General features: G+C 34.2%; 2 protein-coding genes across 2 annotated transcripts in view; one reads left to right on the top strand and one right to left on the bottom strand.

The window, feature by feature from the left end:
• LOC137642706 (sodium-coupled monocarboxylate transporter 1-like) overlaps positions 1 to 15,000 on the bottom strand; it is a 152,140-nt gene that overhangs the window by 113,211 nt on the left and 23,929 nt on the right. The window lies entirely within an intron of this gene.
• The window catches only part of LOC137643278 (uncharacterized), a 111,675-nt gene continuing 110,917 nt past the window's right edge, over positions 14,243 to 15,000 (top strand). The window contains exons 1-2 of the mRNA XM_068376118.1: positions 14,243 to 14,280; positions 14,744 to 14,796. Of these exons, the coding sequence (XP_068232219.1) occupies positions 14,243 to 14,280; positions 14,744 to 14,796 (91 nt within the window). The remainder of the gene's footprint in view (positions 14,281 to 14,743; positions 14,797 to 15,000) is intronic.

The raw sequence follows: 15,000 nt of genomic DNA, 5'->3' as shown, positions 1-15,000 counted from the left end.
TAGTAGTAGAGGGTTATCTATGATTAGTCAATATTGACATTTAGGTTGTGTCACCCTAACACGTTCTCTGGCATCTTATAATAGACATAATGGTATTAATATTGAACAGATCCCATGCATGCCCCTGCGACAACGGTCTAATTAACAGAATTATTATTATTATTATTATTATTATTATTATTATTATTATTATTACTTGCTAATCTACAACCCTAGTTGGAAAAGCAGGATGCTATAAGCCTAGGGGCTCCAACAGGGAAAATAGCCCAGTGAGGAAAGGAAAAGAGGAAATAAGAGAAGTAATTAACAATTGAAATAAAATATTTTAAGAACAGTAACAACAATGAAATAGATATTTCCCATATAAACTAGAAAAAACTTAAAAAAAAGAATAAATGAGAAAAATCATTGGCTACTTGTTATTTGTTCATTGATCAAAGATTCGCTTACTTTATAATACCTTCCTTGATTTTTACGTTGATAGTTTCAATAGATTGATATAATAATATTAGGAATAAGCAGTAAAATATTACTTACTGAGGGAATTCCAGTTGTTTGGACTGACCTGAAAAAAAAAGGTTTCATTAGTATTCACGGTCGTATTGGATAGAATTACAAGATTAAACCAGAATGGTTCGTAATCTATCAAATGTAAAAATCCATATGAATGCACATTTCATATAAGAACTTTTATACCGGTGGAGGTGTATCGAGATAAAGAAAGTGAGAGATAAACAAGGATTGATAGAAGAAGAATATTTTGAGTTTAGACCAAATTGATAAACTTTGAAATTATACAGGAAAATGCATGTATAGTGCATAGACTGGAAAGGAACGCGTGGAAGAATTAATAGTGTTGTAATGTAGAAGATTTGAAGGTTATTATTATTATTATTATTATTATTATTATTATTATTATTATTATTATTATTATTAATATTATTATTAGCTAAGCTATAACATTAGTTTAAAAAGTAGGATGCTATAAGCCCAAGGGCTTCAACGGGGAAAAATAGCTCAGTGAGGGTAGGAAACAACTAAATAAATAAACTACAGAAGAAGTAATGAACATGTAAAATAAAATACTTTTAAACCAGTAACAACATTAAAATAGATCTTTCATATATAAACTATAAAAAAAGTAGAGAAGTAGGATAGAAAAGTGTGTCTGAATGTACCCTCAAACAAGAGAACTCTACCCAAGACAGTGGAAGACCATGATACAGAGGCTGTGGCACTACCCAAGACTAGAGAACAATAGTTTGATTTTGGAGTGTCCTTCTCCTGGAAGAGCTATTTACCATAGCTAGAGACTCTCTTCTACCCTTAACAAGAGGAAAATGACCACTGAACAATTACAGTCCAGTAGTTAACCCCTTGGATGAAGAAGAATTGTTAGGAAATCTCAGTGTTGTCAGGTGTATGAGGACAGGAGAATCTGTAAAGAATATGCCAGACTATTCGGTTTATGTGTAGGTAAAGGGAAAATGAACCGTAACCTGAGAGAATGATCCAATGTAGTACTTTGTTGGGTGTTTAGGAGTAAGAGCTAGCGCGAGATGTAGATAGTCCAGTGTTTGTTGTGGGTGCCGATGAGCTTCTAGTGAGGCTTCTTTGTAGGTGTGGGTAGCGGCTCATCCAAGGTTTAGTAGTTCCTAGTTTGAATTCAATAGTAATTATTGTTTTTTTATGTTTAGGTTCGCCTTTGTTAAGGCAATTTGCTCGGTGTCTAATATATAAACTACTTATATTATATGTGTACGTATATATAGGCCTTTATATTTATGCACTCAATTGTATATATATATATATATATATATATATATATATATATATATATATATATATATATATATATAAATATATATATATATATGTGTGTGTGTGTGTGTGTGTGTGTGCATATATGTAGGTTTCATATACAGTATGCGCAAATTTATGCACATATATATGCATATGTATATTTAATTATTTATACACACATTGTATATACACAGTATATACTTATTTGTATATATATATATATATATATATATATATATATATATATATATATATAGATATATATATATGTGTGTGTGTGTGTGTGTATATATATATATATATATATATATATATATATATACATTATATCTTTATTTGTATATATGTATATATATATATGTATATATGCACATATATACATACGTGTATATATATATATATATATATATATATATATATATATATATATATATATATATATATACCGCATATGATTTCATGTACTTACGTGCGTTTTAAACAGATTGAATCTAATTACGAATGTAATAATAGAGAGGCCACTTAGAAAGCAATTCGACTTTCGTGAGTGGCCAACGTAATTTAGCCCATTTTTACGATCGTTCTCCTCGTGCCTCTTCAGAACAGGAACGATAACAAGGTGCAAGAGGATCGTCGTGGGTCGGTTAACAGTCGGCTCATTTCATAAGATATATGAGACAGTCTTGATTCAGTGAGGATCTCTAGTCTTTTATTTCCATTTACTGCGGGATTAAATGGTTTAAATTTCGGTTAATTATCCATTGCATTGCATTTTAAATTGTTACCTGGTTTAGGAGAAATGTTCTTGTACTATCGACCCGTTAATAATGATGGCTAAATATTTAGATAGATAGGCCGGCACATACAGCCCCCTCTCACTATGGTATGACTACTCCTCTTCCCCCTACACGAAAGAGGGGATAGTTGAGCATGACACACACACACACATATATATATATATATATATATATATATATATATAAATATATATATATATATATATATATATGTGTGTGTGTGTGTGTGTGTGTGTGTGGATGAAAATCAACACAATATCGTGTTCAAATAGAAATAAATTTCTACCTCATACTTGGGATCGAACCCTCGTCCTTTGGAAGCGAAGAGACCTGGCCTTTCATTTGAAGGGCCTAGGGTTCGATCCCAAGTATGAGGTAGAAATTTATATATATATATATATATATGTATATATATATAAAGATATATATATATATGTATATATATAAAGATATATATATATATATATATATATATATATATATATATATATATATATATATACATACATACATACATACATAGATATATAAACACACTTGCTCTTTATTATAAAGGATAGATGAATGCGACGAATTACAATCATATATCCAGTGATAGACTTCTTACGGTAATAGACAGTTGTATTTGTCTCAAAACATGATTGTTCTCTCTCTCTCTCTCTCTCTCTCTCTCTCTCTCTCTCTCTCTCTCTCTCTCTCTCTCTCTCTTAAAATGAATCACCGTAAGAATGAGGAGCCACTTAGAACTCCTCGAGAAATGCTAACAGCTGACTCAGTAATTACTATGAAGCTGGTTATTGAAACCTATCTGTTGACGCAGGAAGAATTCAATATAAAACTAATTAACAGAAGAACGTTACTTCATTTCCTACTGCGATTGCTTTCGTTTCTTGACGGGGGTAAACATTGCCATGTTGACTGAAGATTAATGTAAATCGCTTGGAGTCTACACAGCAAGCAAACGAATGCTTGCTTTCGGGAGGCAGGGATAGCAGTAGATGAAGAAAGGGAATTCCGAGAAAATAAGATGATAATGATGAAATCAGAAAGTATTTCCTATGGAAATAATTGTAGTTTAGTTATTGTATTTTTATTGTTATTGAAGAAATGTATTATTTTTTTTTTTTCGCTGTTGTCGATGTCTTGCATTTCTACATGATGTATTTCATAAGATCAGTGTGATCGTCAATCTTTCTTCCGAAAAGGAAAATAATACTGTGAGCGCTGTTTGGAAAATTATTATCCTTATTAATGTAAAGAGTTGAGAAGTACATGCCGGAAAATAATAAAGCACACTCTCATATATATATATATATATATATATATATATATATATATATATACATATATATATTATATTTATATATATACACAGTATATATGTATAAAATATATAATGTATATATATGCATACACAGTATATATGTATAAAGTGTATATATATATATATATGTACATATATGTATATATACACAGTATATATGTATAAATTATATATATATATATATGCATATATATATATATATATATATATATATATATATATATACAGTATATATGTATAAAGTGTATATATAAATATATATATATATATATATATATATATATATATATATATATATAAATATATATATATATATATATATATATATATATATATATATATATATTATCAAATGCAACAGTTTCTAGCCCACTGCAAGACAGAGGCCTCAGACATGTCCTTATTCATGTCTGGGGTTTGCCAGTTTTCATCACCACGCTAGCCAACTGTGGATTGGTGATGATGGGAGACTTGTCTGATCGCTCACAGTAAACCGAACAATTATGGGTGGCTATGACTAGTACAGCTTTGTTGATCATGGCAATACACAAACCCTTTCACCATGTTAGTCATTACTTTATTTGTAAAGGTACATACTCTCTAATCTATATCAAAGAGGCAAATTTCAATATAATCGACTTCCATCCAATGAAGACAGACTTTTCAAGAACACCACACCAACTGCAATTTCTTTAACTCCAAAATTAAGAAAAACTGAATGCATTGACATCCACTAGGGTTGTGGTGGCCGATGTGGTAACGTCCCTGACTGGAGAACACCAGACTGGGGTTCGAGTCCCGCTCAAACTCGTTTGTTTCTTTGGTCGCTGTAACCTCACCATCCATGTGAGCTAAGGATGAGTGGTTTGAGGGGGCTGAGTCATCAGCAGCCATTACCTGGCCCTCCTTGGTCCTAGCTTGGGTGGAGAGGGGGGCTTGGGCGCTGATCATATGTAGTCAATCTCTACGGCATTGTCACTGTTCCTTCCCTCTGCCATTCATGAGTGGCCTTTAAACCTTTAAACCTTTATATGAGCGACTGTAGAAGACGAAGAGTATGTAGAAAATAAAGTGGGATAAAGTCAATGCGCCTGAAGTTCTTGAATGGAGTTTCATCATTGATTTGAAAAACGAATATGAAAGGGACTGAGAAACAGTTTCCATAGAAAAAGATAAAAAGAATAAAAAGAAACATCATGAACATCTTTTGTGAATTTGTGTACATTTGTGGTCATTCGACTTAGAGGTATTGCGTCGTTTGGCGAAGCAGGTTTGAAACAGTCTGGAAAGATTGTCTTAAAAGAATATTATATACAGATATTCATTTAAAACTTTACTCTTTAATGTTTTTTTCTTTTTTTTAATTTTTCTCCTTTACCTTTTACATCTATCATATTTTCTTTATGCCATTTTATCAGAAATATTCTCTTCTTTTCCCTGTTGTTTTACTTGCTTTTCTTTCGAATTACTACCCTCATTTCTTGCTTTTATCCCTTTGTTCTCTTTTATAAGAAATATTGTTCTCTTTCTTTGCCTTATACACCTATCATATTCTCTTTATCACATTTCATCAGAATTTTTCTCTCCTTTCCCCCGTTGTTTTACAGGATTTTCTTTCCCGTTACTATTCCCATCCCATATTTTTACCCCGTGTCTCTATTACAATAAAGAAATATAAAATAGGAAGAAAAAATGCGTTTCACTTTTATCATTGACGGTTAACATTTCGGCCATCGTTAAAAAAATCCGCCTTCTCCACGAGGATTGAATTCCACTTTCTTTATTTTCTTCTTTATCATTGGTATTATTGTCCTTCCCGATGCTACTACCTCTACTATCATTACTACTTTTTTTTTTCTTTTTTTTTTTTTTGGTATCATCATCATCTTATGTAGTTATTATCCTCAAATAAGCCGTTTTTCTAAGGTTAATAAGAGAGAGAGGGAGATTTTGATAATGATGACGATGAATACGATAATAGTAAAACTGTTAACAATAGCAATATTGGTATATGAATTCACAGTAATATTATTATTATTATTAGTAGTAGTAGTAGTAGTATTATTAATTTGTACACTGTTTAACGTGGTTCCGGACAGAAAGAAAGTTAAAAAGAAACTATAACTAGTAATTAATACCCTGTTTAGGGCGGTCCCATACCAAAAAATTACAGGTCACTGTTACATTGATATTTTAATTATTAAATCAAGGATCAGATAACTAAAGAAACTAATATGCTGATATTTACATAGCAACTAATGGAAAATATCACAAGTATTTGGAGTGTCTAAGCGGCTCATTCTCTCCTTGATCAAACTAAACCTTACTATACTAAAAAGAAATTTAATGAGGTGCATTTGCACCGAGACTTGCAGCGGTGCCCTTTTAGCTCGGAAAAGTTTCCTGCTCTCTGATTGGTTAGAATTATCTAGTCCAACCAATCAGCGATCGGGAAACTTTTCCAAGCGAAAAGGGCACCCGTGCGAGTCGGTGCAAATCTGCCTCACTAAAAAGAACTGACTATAGTAATTAATACCCTGTTAAGAATGGTCTCATACCAAAAAAAATACAACTCACTGTTGCATTCATATTTTAAATGTTAAATCAAGAATTAAATAACTAAAAATAACCTGATATGCGAATGTTTATTAGCAGCTAATGGAAACTATCACAAGTTTTTGGAATGTCTAAGCGTCTCATTATCTCCTTGGTCAAACTAACCCTAAGTTAGGCCCTTACTAGGATGGGGCACATCATAAACAAGATAGATTAATTTATTATGATATATCTGGCATCCTGACATCTAAACAAGATTGAATTTCCGTTCCCCGTGCAGTTGCAGTCAACACTTGAGCTCGAATTTCCCTCTGCGCTGATTCCCATTCGAGGAGAGATGACGTCACATTGATTGCAACATCTTGCGCTTCCATGTGTGAGCTCCATTTTACCTTGAAGGTTTGACGATATTTTTTTTTTCTTCTTTCGTGGTTACGTCAGTCTTGGATCTCCAATTCATATGAGAAATTGAAGTCATCAGCATTTATGTCATTGGTACCTAAATGCTGTTAGTTGTACCTAAATGCTATGTTAGTTGTACCTAAATTCTATGATAGTTGCACCTAAATGCTATGTCAGTTGTACCTAAATGCTACGTTAGTTGTTGTACCTAATTGCTATGTCATTGGTACCGAAATGCTATGTTCGTTGTACTTAAATGCTACGTCAGTTGTACCAAAATGCTATGTCATTGGTACCGAAACGCTACGTCATTGGTACCGAAATCCTATGACATTGGTACCGAAATGCTATGTCATTGGTACCGAAATGCTATGATAGTTGCACCTAAATGCTATGTCATTGGTACCGAAATCCTATGTCATTGGTACCGAAATGCTATGTTAGTTGTACCTAAATGCTATATCAGTTTCAAGACTGGAAGAATTAAACGGGGCATTTCTCTTATTCAATAGCCTATACCTTGAGTGCCAGTGTCTAGTTTGGCCCGGATTTTGAAAAGAAAGTTGCGAAAGAATCAATAAAGAATCTTGAAGCAAATCGTAGCGTTATTGCTTCGGGCAGAAATGTCAATCAGTCTAGGAAGCCAGCTAGGCCGCTAACAATGCACATAATCCCTTGCAACGAGGCAGGTTGGTAAAGATAAATAAGCCGTAGGATTTTCACGTTTACAAATAACATAAAATAGATTAAATCTTATTCGAATCCAACTCATTTGTAAAATTAATATTCTAAGGGGGCCTTTGTGTAAAAAAAAAAATCAGATTTATTAACATATCGACTTTACGGTTGGTTATTGAAAAAGTTGAAGAATACTCAATTAGCTTGAGGTCAGCATCATCATTCAGTCCATAGAAATTTTCTGACAAATGTTTCAGATAGAGGTAAAAGAGAGTCACGAGAAGCCAATAGACTGTGTGATCTTTGACCAGTGATGCGTTTTGTGGGTTTTTTGTCATAAAACGTGATCAAATGGCAATATTTGGTATCTCTCTGTGGTCACGGTGGTTACGACTAGACTACATTTCTTTGGGAAAAAAACCATACTTTGTAACATTGCCTTATATATTGTTAATTAATTTTTGATAATGAAACAAAAACTACCATAAATAAAATTAATATCATCATCATCTCCTCCTACGCCTATTGACGCAAAGGGCCTCGGTTAGATTTTGCCAGTCATCTCTATCTTCAGCTTTTAATTCAATACTTCTCCATTCATCGTCTACTTCGCGCTTCATAGTCCTCAGCCATGTAGGTCTGGGTCTTCCAACTCTTCTAGTGCCTAATGGAGCCCAGCTATTATTAGATTATGATTTTTTTTTATATAATCCTTGAATAATGTGATTTTAAATATGTATAAAAATTTAGAGCCAAATGTCCTTCTGTTACGAGTTAAGTCTGAAGGGAATATGTGGTGCTTGAAAATATTCGCTTACAGAAATTCTATGCGGCTACAATGGCAACACTGCATTAATCCCTAGGAGGATTTTTCCACCAAGATTTATCCACACAGTGCGGTGAAGGTGGCATCGCTGCCTTTAGCAAGGGATCCTGACGTTTGAAATGATATAAAAAGATATAGTCATCTTTTTTCAATGAAGAGCAAAAAGTAGACGTAATAGTAATACATTTTGATATTTTTATACCAATACGATCCACACTTCTTCAGATGTACAAATTATTTTCCTTTCTTTATCTGAGTTTTCCATGTGATATTCGCTTCATATTCGGTAACATAAGACATTTTGTTGAATCGAATTTTTATTAAGAAGCAAATCAATTTTTTTTTTAGTTTTTTCTTATAAAACTTTCCACTTCCTTAAAAATATGATTTATAATAGAAATTGTTCGTTACATCCGTTAAATATCTAAATACGCTGATAAAGTATAGAATGCCAGCTCATTTTCATGAAAATTATTCTCTCTCTCTCTCTCTCTCTCTCTCTCTCTCTCTCTCTCTCTCTCTCTCTCTCTCTCTCTCTCTCACACACACACACAGATTAAATATTTAGCAAAAAAAGAACTTATGTTGCAAACCTCTCTATTAAAGAACCCTTACCATAAAGCATTTTACTTTTCGCCGAATTTTCAAGATTCCCTAAATGGCTTCTCTCTCTCTCTCTCTCTCTCTCTCTCTCTCTCTCTCTCTCTCTCTCTCTCTCTCTCTCTCTCTCTCTCTCACACACACACACACACAGATTAAATATTTAGCAAAAAAAGAACTTATGTTGCAAACCTCTCTATTAAAGAACCCTTACCATAAAGCATTTTACTTTTCGCCGAATTTTCAAGATTCCCTAAATGGCTTCTCTCTCTCTCTCTCTCTCTCTCTCTCTCTCTCTCTCTCTCTCTCTCTCTCCCACACACACACACACACACAGATTAAATATTTAGCAAAAAAAGAACTTATGTTGCAAACCTCTCTATTAAAGAACCCTTACCATAAAGCATTTTACTTTTCGCCGAATTTTCAAGATTCCCTAAATGGCTTCTCTCTCTCTCTCTCTCTCTCTCTCTCTCTCTCTCTCTCTCTCTCTCTCTCTCTCTCTCTCTCTCCCACACACACACACACACACAGATTAAATATTTAGCAAAAAAAGAACTTATGTTGCAAACCTCTCTATTAAAGAACCCTTACAATAAAGCATTTTACTTTTCGCCGAATTTTCAACATTCCCTAAATGGCTTCTCTCTCTCTCTCTCTCTCTCTCTCTCTCTCTCATCTCTCTCTCTCTCTCTCTCTCTCTCTCTCTCTCACAGATTAAATATTTAACAAAAAAGAACTTAAGTTGCAAACCTCTCTATTAAACAACCCTTAACATAAAGTATTTTACTTCTCGCCGAATTTTCAACCTTCCCTAAATGGCTTCTCTCTCTCTCTCTCTCTCTCTCTCTCTCTCTCTCTCTCTCTCTCTCTCTCTCTCTCTCTCTCACACACAGATTAAATATTTAACAAAAAAGAACTTATGTTGCAAACCTCTCTATTAAACAACCCTTAACATAAAATATTTTACTTTTCGCCGAATTTTCAACATTCCATAAATGACTTCATCTTCTCTCTCTCTCTCTCTCTCTCTCTCTCTCTCTCTCTCTCTCCTCTCTCTCTCTCTCTCTCTCTCTCTCTCTCTCTCTCTCTCTCTCTCTCACATTAAATATTTAACAAAAAAAAAAACTTATGTTGCAAACCTCTTTATTAAACAACCCTTAACATAAAGCATTTTACTTTTCGCCGAATTTTCAACCTTCCCTAAATGGCTTTTATCTTCTCTCTGCACGTATCTCGATTATATTATAACTCATATCGCCAACATCTTGATATCCCTAGCGAATGCATCTTGTTTACCTTGGAAATATCTTGCATCATCTGGTATCTCCCATTAGAGAGTCGAATATTCGATTCTCTTGGCATTTAGACCCAAGTAACTAAAGACTTTCGCTGAATTTTAATCACTTAGAGATTGCTCCGAGGGAGACATTTTAGAGGAGCCAAGGGATTCGGGGTTGATTTCACTCTCTCATACCGTTAAAAAACCGTGATTTTAATTTAAAAAACCGTAATTTTAATAAGAAATTCTCCGTAAAAATATAGTGTTCTCTGCCGTATTTCAGTAAAATACAGGCGACCGTAATTGTACTGTACTTTGTTATTATCTTTTACGGGTTGGTGACCGTATTATTACTCTATTACGTCATTCTATCCGTTTTTGAAACGGTAAATGGCTGGCAACATTTATTCCAGGATTATTACTATTTTTTTACGGCAATTTTTTTACAGTGTAAGTTAAACAAATTGGGTAAGTAGCTCTCTTTTTCAACTTCCAGTAAAATACAGGCAACCGTAATTTTACCCTACTTTGTTATTATCTTTTACGGGTTAGTGATGGTTATTATCACTCGTTTACGTCATTCTATCCGTTTTTGAAACGGTAAATGGCTGGCAACCTTTATTCCAGGATTATTACAGTTTTTTATGGCAAATTTTTAACAGTGCAAGTTAAACAAATTGGGTGAATAGCTCTCTTTTCAAACTTCCAAAGATCTTCCTGGTTCTACTTCTTCCTCTTCTTCCTGAGTTCAAGATGCAAGGTCTGATTATCCATAAGCAACCCCAACCCCCTTTTTGAGGAGTCTACAAATATACCCTGATTATTTCCTTGAGGATTTCCAAGAACGAAGTCATGTTTACCAGTCGAAATTATTCATCATTTTTTTTCTACTTTTTTTTTCTTTTTCTTTCACTGGTGAGACGCATGGGAACATTGTTATCAACTCAGCACTTCCTTAAAAAGATACTCATATCTCATTGGAATGACATAAGTAGCATACTCTGGATGGATCCCACTCACAAACAAATAAAGATATTTTCTTTTTAATCATACGGCTTTCTTTAGAGGATGTCTATGTTCGTGTGCTGGTGTAGCTGGATGGATGAGCGAATCATATACATATGTACGTAGGCGTTATTTTTCTTTGCCTCCTTTTCTTTCTGGAAATTAATTTTCCTAATACTTCTTTTTCCTCGATTCCATATTAAATAATGTGGATATGCTCCGGAATATCATAGAATAAGGAGCAGAGCATCTTCATGAATATGTTTGACCCCCCCCCTTCTCTCTCTCTCCTCTCTCTCTCTCTCTCTCTCTCTCTCTCTCTCTCTCTCTCTCTCTCTCTCTCTCTCTCTCTCTGTAGCCTCTTCACTGCTGATTTTTTTTATTCCACTGACAATTAAATTTTCTCCAATCTATATATATTTATTGTGGTTAAAAAATCTTTTTTTTTTCTTCTGACCTATAAATAGAGCGTACAACTTTCAATATTACCACATCTTTTACTGAAGCCACCATAAATATACAGGAGATATATATATATATATATATATATATATATATATATATATATATATATATATATATATATATATACTGTATATATATATGTATATAGATGGCGAGCACTCACTCAGAGGCATTGCCAGACGTATTACTACACGGTCTATCCCTGCCCCTCGGGTAGGATGGAGAGAGTGCTCATACCCTGGTGAGAGTGGCTACCCCGAGAGGCACACTCGGAAACCACAGTCTTCCACAAATTGCCGTGTGCGTGTGTGTATATCTATCTAATTATTTAGCCGTCACTTTTGACAGCTCGGATACACTAGCTAGGAAATGTTCTATTAACCCGAGGCATTTAAAACATTTTAATCGAATAAGCCATAAAAAACAGACATGGGATTATTGTAATCTCAAGAACTGCGTTTGCATGGCGATGTAAAATTAGCTAAGCCGTTTGTGTCATGTCAGATGGAAATTAACGGACTTGCAGGACGATTTTCAGTGCCGAAAAACCTCCATAATGAACGTCATTTGACGATTGTTGTGTTGCAGTAGACTTTCTTTGGTGTAGTTGTAACCTACCATTCATTATATATATATATATATATATATATATATATATATATATATATATAAATATATGTTTGTATGTGTATGTATGTATTTGCTGTCAACAAGTGAATAACAACGGTTTTTGTATTTTCCTTCAAGTTTTCGGATTGAGGATAAGATGGTGACCTAGAAATTGGAAGTGTCATAATATGATAGACGACACGTATGCAGCAGCATTTAGAAGTCATTTTACTGTTTTGCAGTCCAATAAGTCTCTCCTCTGGGCACCTTCCTCCACAGTTACCACAATTAATGAATAAGACCTGCGTCCTGAAACTTCATCCAGATCCTTCCATCGTCCAACATTCCTTTTGCCTCTTGCATTTCTCCATGCACCTTGTTTTTGGGAATTCAGTAGTCACATTTTTTTTTTTTTTTCAAGAGGGCCTATCCAACCGAGTAGTCTCTTCCCACTTATATCTGTATGAGTGGAGTCAGAATTCTCATTATTCAGGCTCCTCACATTCGTAACACTTGTGAAAATATTGTATCCCTAGGATCTTTCTGAAACAACAATGTAGGACGCTATAAAATGTCTCGAGTTGGTGACCAGCAGACCATCACCTTAGAAACTTGAAGTCACAGGAATCCTGTGACTTCAAGTTTCTAAGGTGATGGTCTGCTGTGTGTTATCCTGTGACAGGATAACACCCAATCATTCAAATCCCTTGCATAATTTGTATTGTATGCATCCTCATTGGTCAAAATCACCTTCACAAGGAGCAAAAACTTGCTGGTGTCTCACAAATCCGAAGACAGTAAAAAACACGGAGCGATAATTATCATCCTTTTTAATTACCTCATCAGAAAGGTATAAATTCCTTCTCTGGTCCACTCTTTGCTGCTTAACAAGATTTAGAAGAATTCCTAGTGAGACCAAAAGATTTTTGTATTGGTATATCAATTTGTTCTGCAGTTTTTCATAAAGGAAATGGAGGAATTTGTTAGTGGGAGAAGTTCGAAAGGGAGACAGAGAATTAGATGGCGAGATAAGGTGAAGAATGAGATGGAGGGAAGAGGTTTGGTGAAAAAAGGAGGTTTTTGATAGAAGGCATTGGGGAGGTCGCATGAGGCAATTGATCCCTTAATGTATGGATAACTGTGGATAAGAATATGCAGTTATCATTTGCAACACGAGAAACGTAATCAGTAGCAAACGAATATTTTTCAATAACATCGTTGATTTTTCCTGAACCATCTGATTTTAAACAATCCCAATCTTTTCTAAAACGTATATAATTCCATTTTTCCTATCTTCAAATTAATGTTATAAGAAACTAATGTACGCGACCTGTCAATAATGACGGATAAATAGATATGCACACACACAGATTGAACTATTCCACCCATTCTGCCCTTCCTGTAGGGGTACCCCCCTCTCACAGGGGTATGACTACTCTCTCCGCAACCCTAGGGATAAGGAGAGACAGAGTAGTTATACGTCTCACAATGCCGCTGAGCGTGACCGGAAAAAAATGTATATATTAATATATAGAGCCCGACACTTCTTTTTTATTATATAGAGAAGATAATAGAAATACATATATCAAACTAGGCAAATGTCACCATGGTTTCTGTCTCACGCCTCACTTTACAGAATATTTATTTGACTTTTTGTGGTTACATGGAATGATTCAGCAATACTGATATATGTGTAAGGAGAGCAAACATTCCCCAAGGTAAAGAAGATTTCTCCTCCTCTTTGTAAATGCAATGTCTACCGGGACAGATTTTGAACATTTTTTAGTTTTATTGTGATAGAGAAAAATTATGTCAACAGAAGAACGTGTAGGTCGTAAATCACATTGACCCAAAGTAATGTTCTCTAAAACACTATTAATCTTGGTTCCATAAGTATGCCAGATAATTTACCTGCTTCATATGAAGCTGGAAGGTACGTTTATATTCAGTTAATTCACACTACTCTATCTCATTTCTCTTCCTGATGTTTTATTATTTCGTTTTATAATTTATATGTGAAAGATTTATTTTAATGTTGCTATTCTTAAGATATTTTATTTTGATTCTTAATTACTTCTCTCGTAGTTTATTTATTTCGTTATTTACTTTCCTCACTGGGCTATTTTCCCTGTTGGAGCTCTTGGGCTTATAGCATCTTGTATTCCAACAAGGGTTGTAGCTTAACAAGCAAAAAAATGATATTGATAATAGTTCTTAAATCGTCATTCTTGTATATTTTAACAGATTTACTCACTGAACTGAGCAAAAGTCCTTATCTAGCAGACTTTAATCCCCTCTTAAAATTTCAAAAGTGATCCCTGAATCGTAAAAAATTCGGCGTCAGTTCATAAATTCCCATTAGATTTATTATCTGACATTTTTATGATTATCACCAGGTGTTCATATAAAGCAAGACTGATATGTAAATCAGTTGTTAATCTGAGCAGAGGTACGTCTTTAGTCTGTAGTTCTAGTGTTGTTGTGGCCTATTGGTAGCGTCTCTGCCTGGTGATCGCCAGACTGAGGTTCGAGTCCCGCTCAAACTCTTTAATTCCTTTAGTATCTGCAACCTCACCATCCTTGTGAGCTAAGGATGGGGGTGGGTGTTTGGAGGAGCCTATAGGTCTACTTGCTGTGTCATCAACCGCCATAG

Source organism: Palaemon carinicauda, chromosome 6 (genome assembly GCF_036898095.1).
Source record: "Palaemon carinicauda isolate YSFRI2023 chromosome 6, ASM3689809v2, whole genome shotgun sequence".
Lineage (NCBI taxonomy): Eukaryota > Metazoa > Arthropoda > Malacostraca > Decapoda > Palaemonidae > Palaemon > Palaemon carinicauda.
The sequence above is the reverse complement of the archived record's forward strand: the minus strand, read 5'-3'. Positions and strand labels throughout refer to the sequence as shown.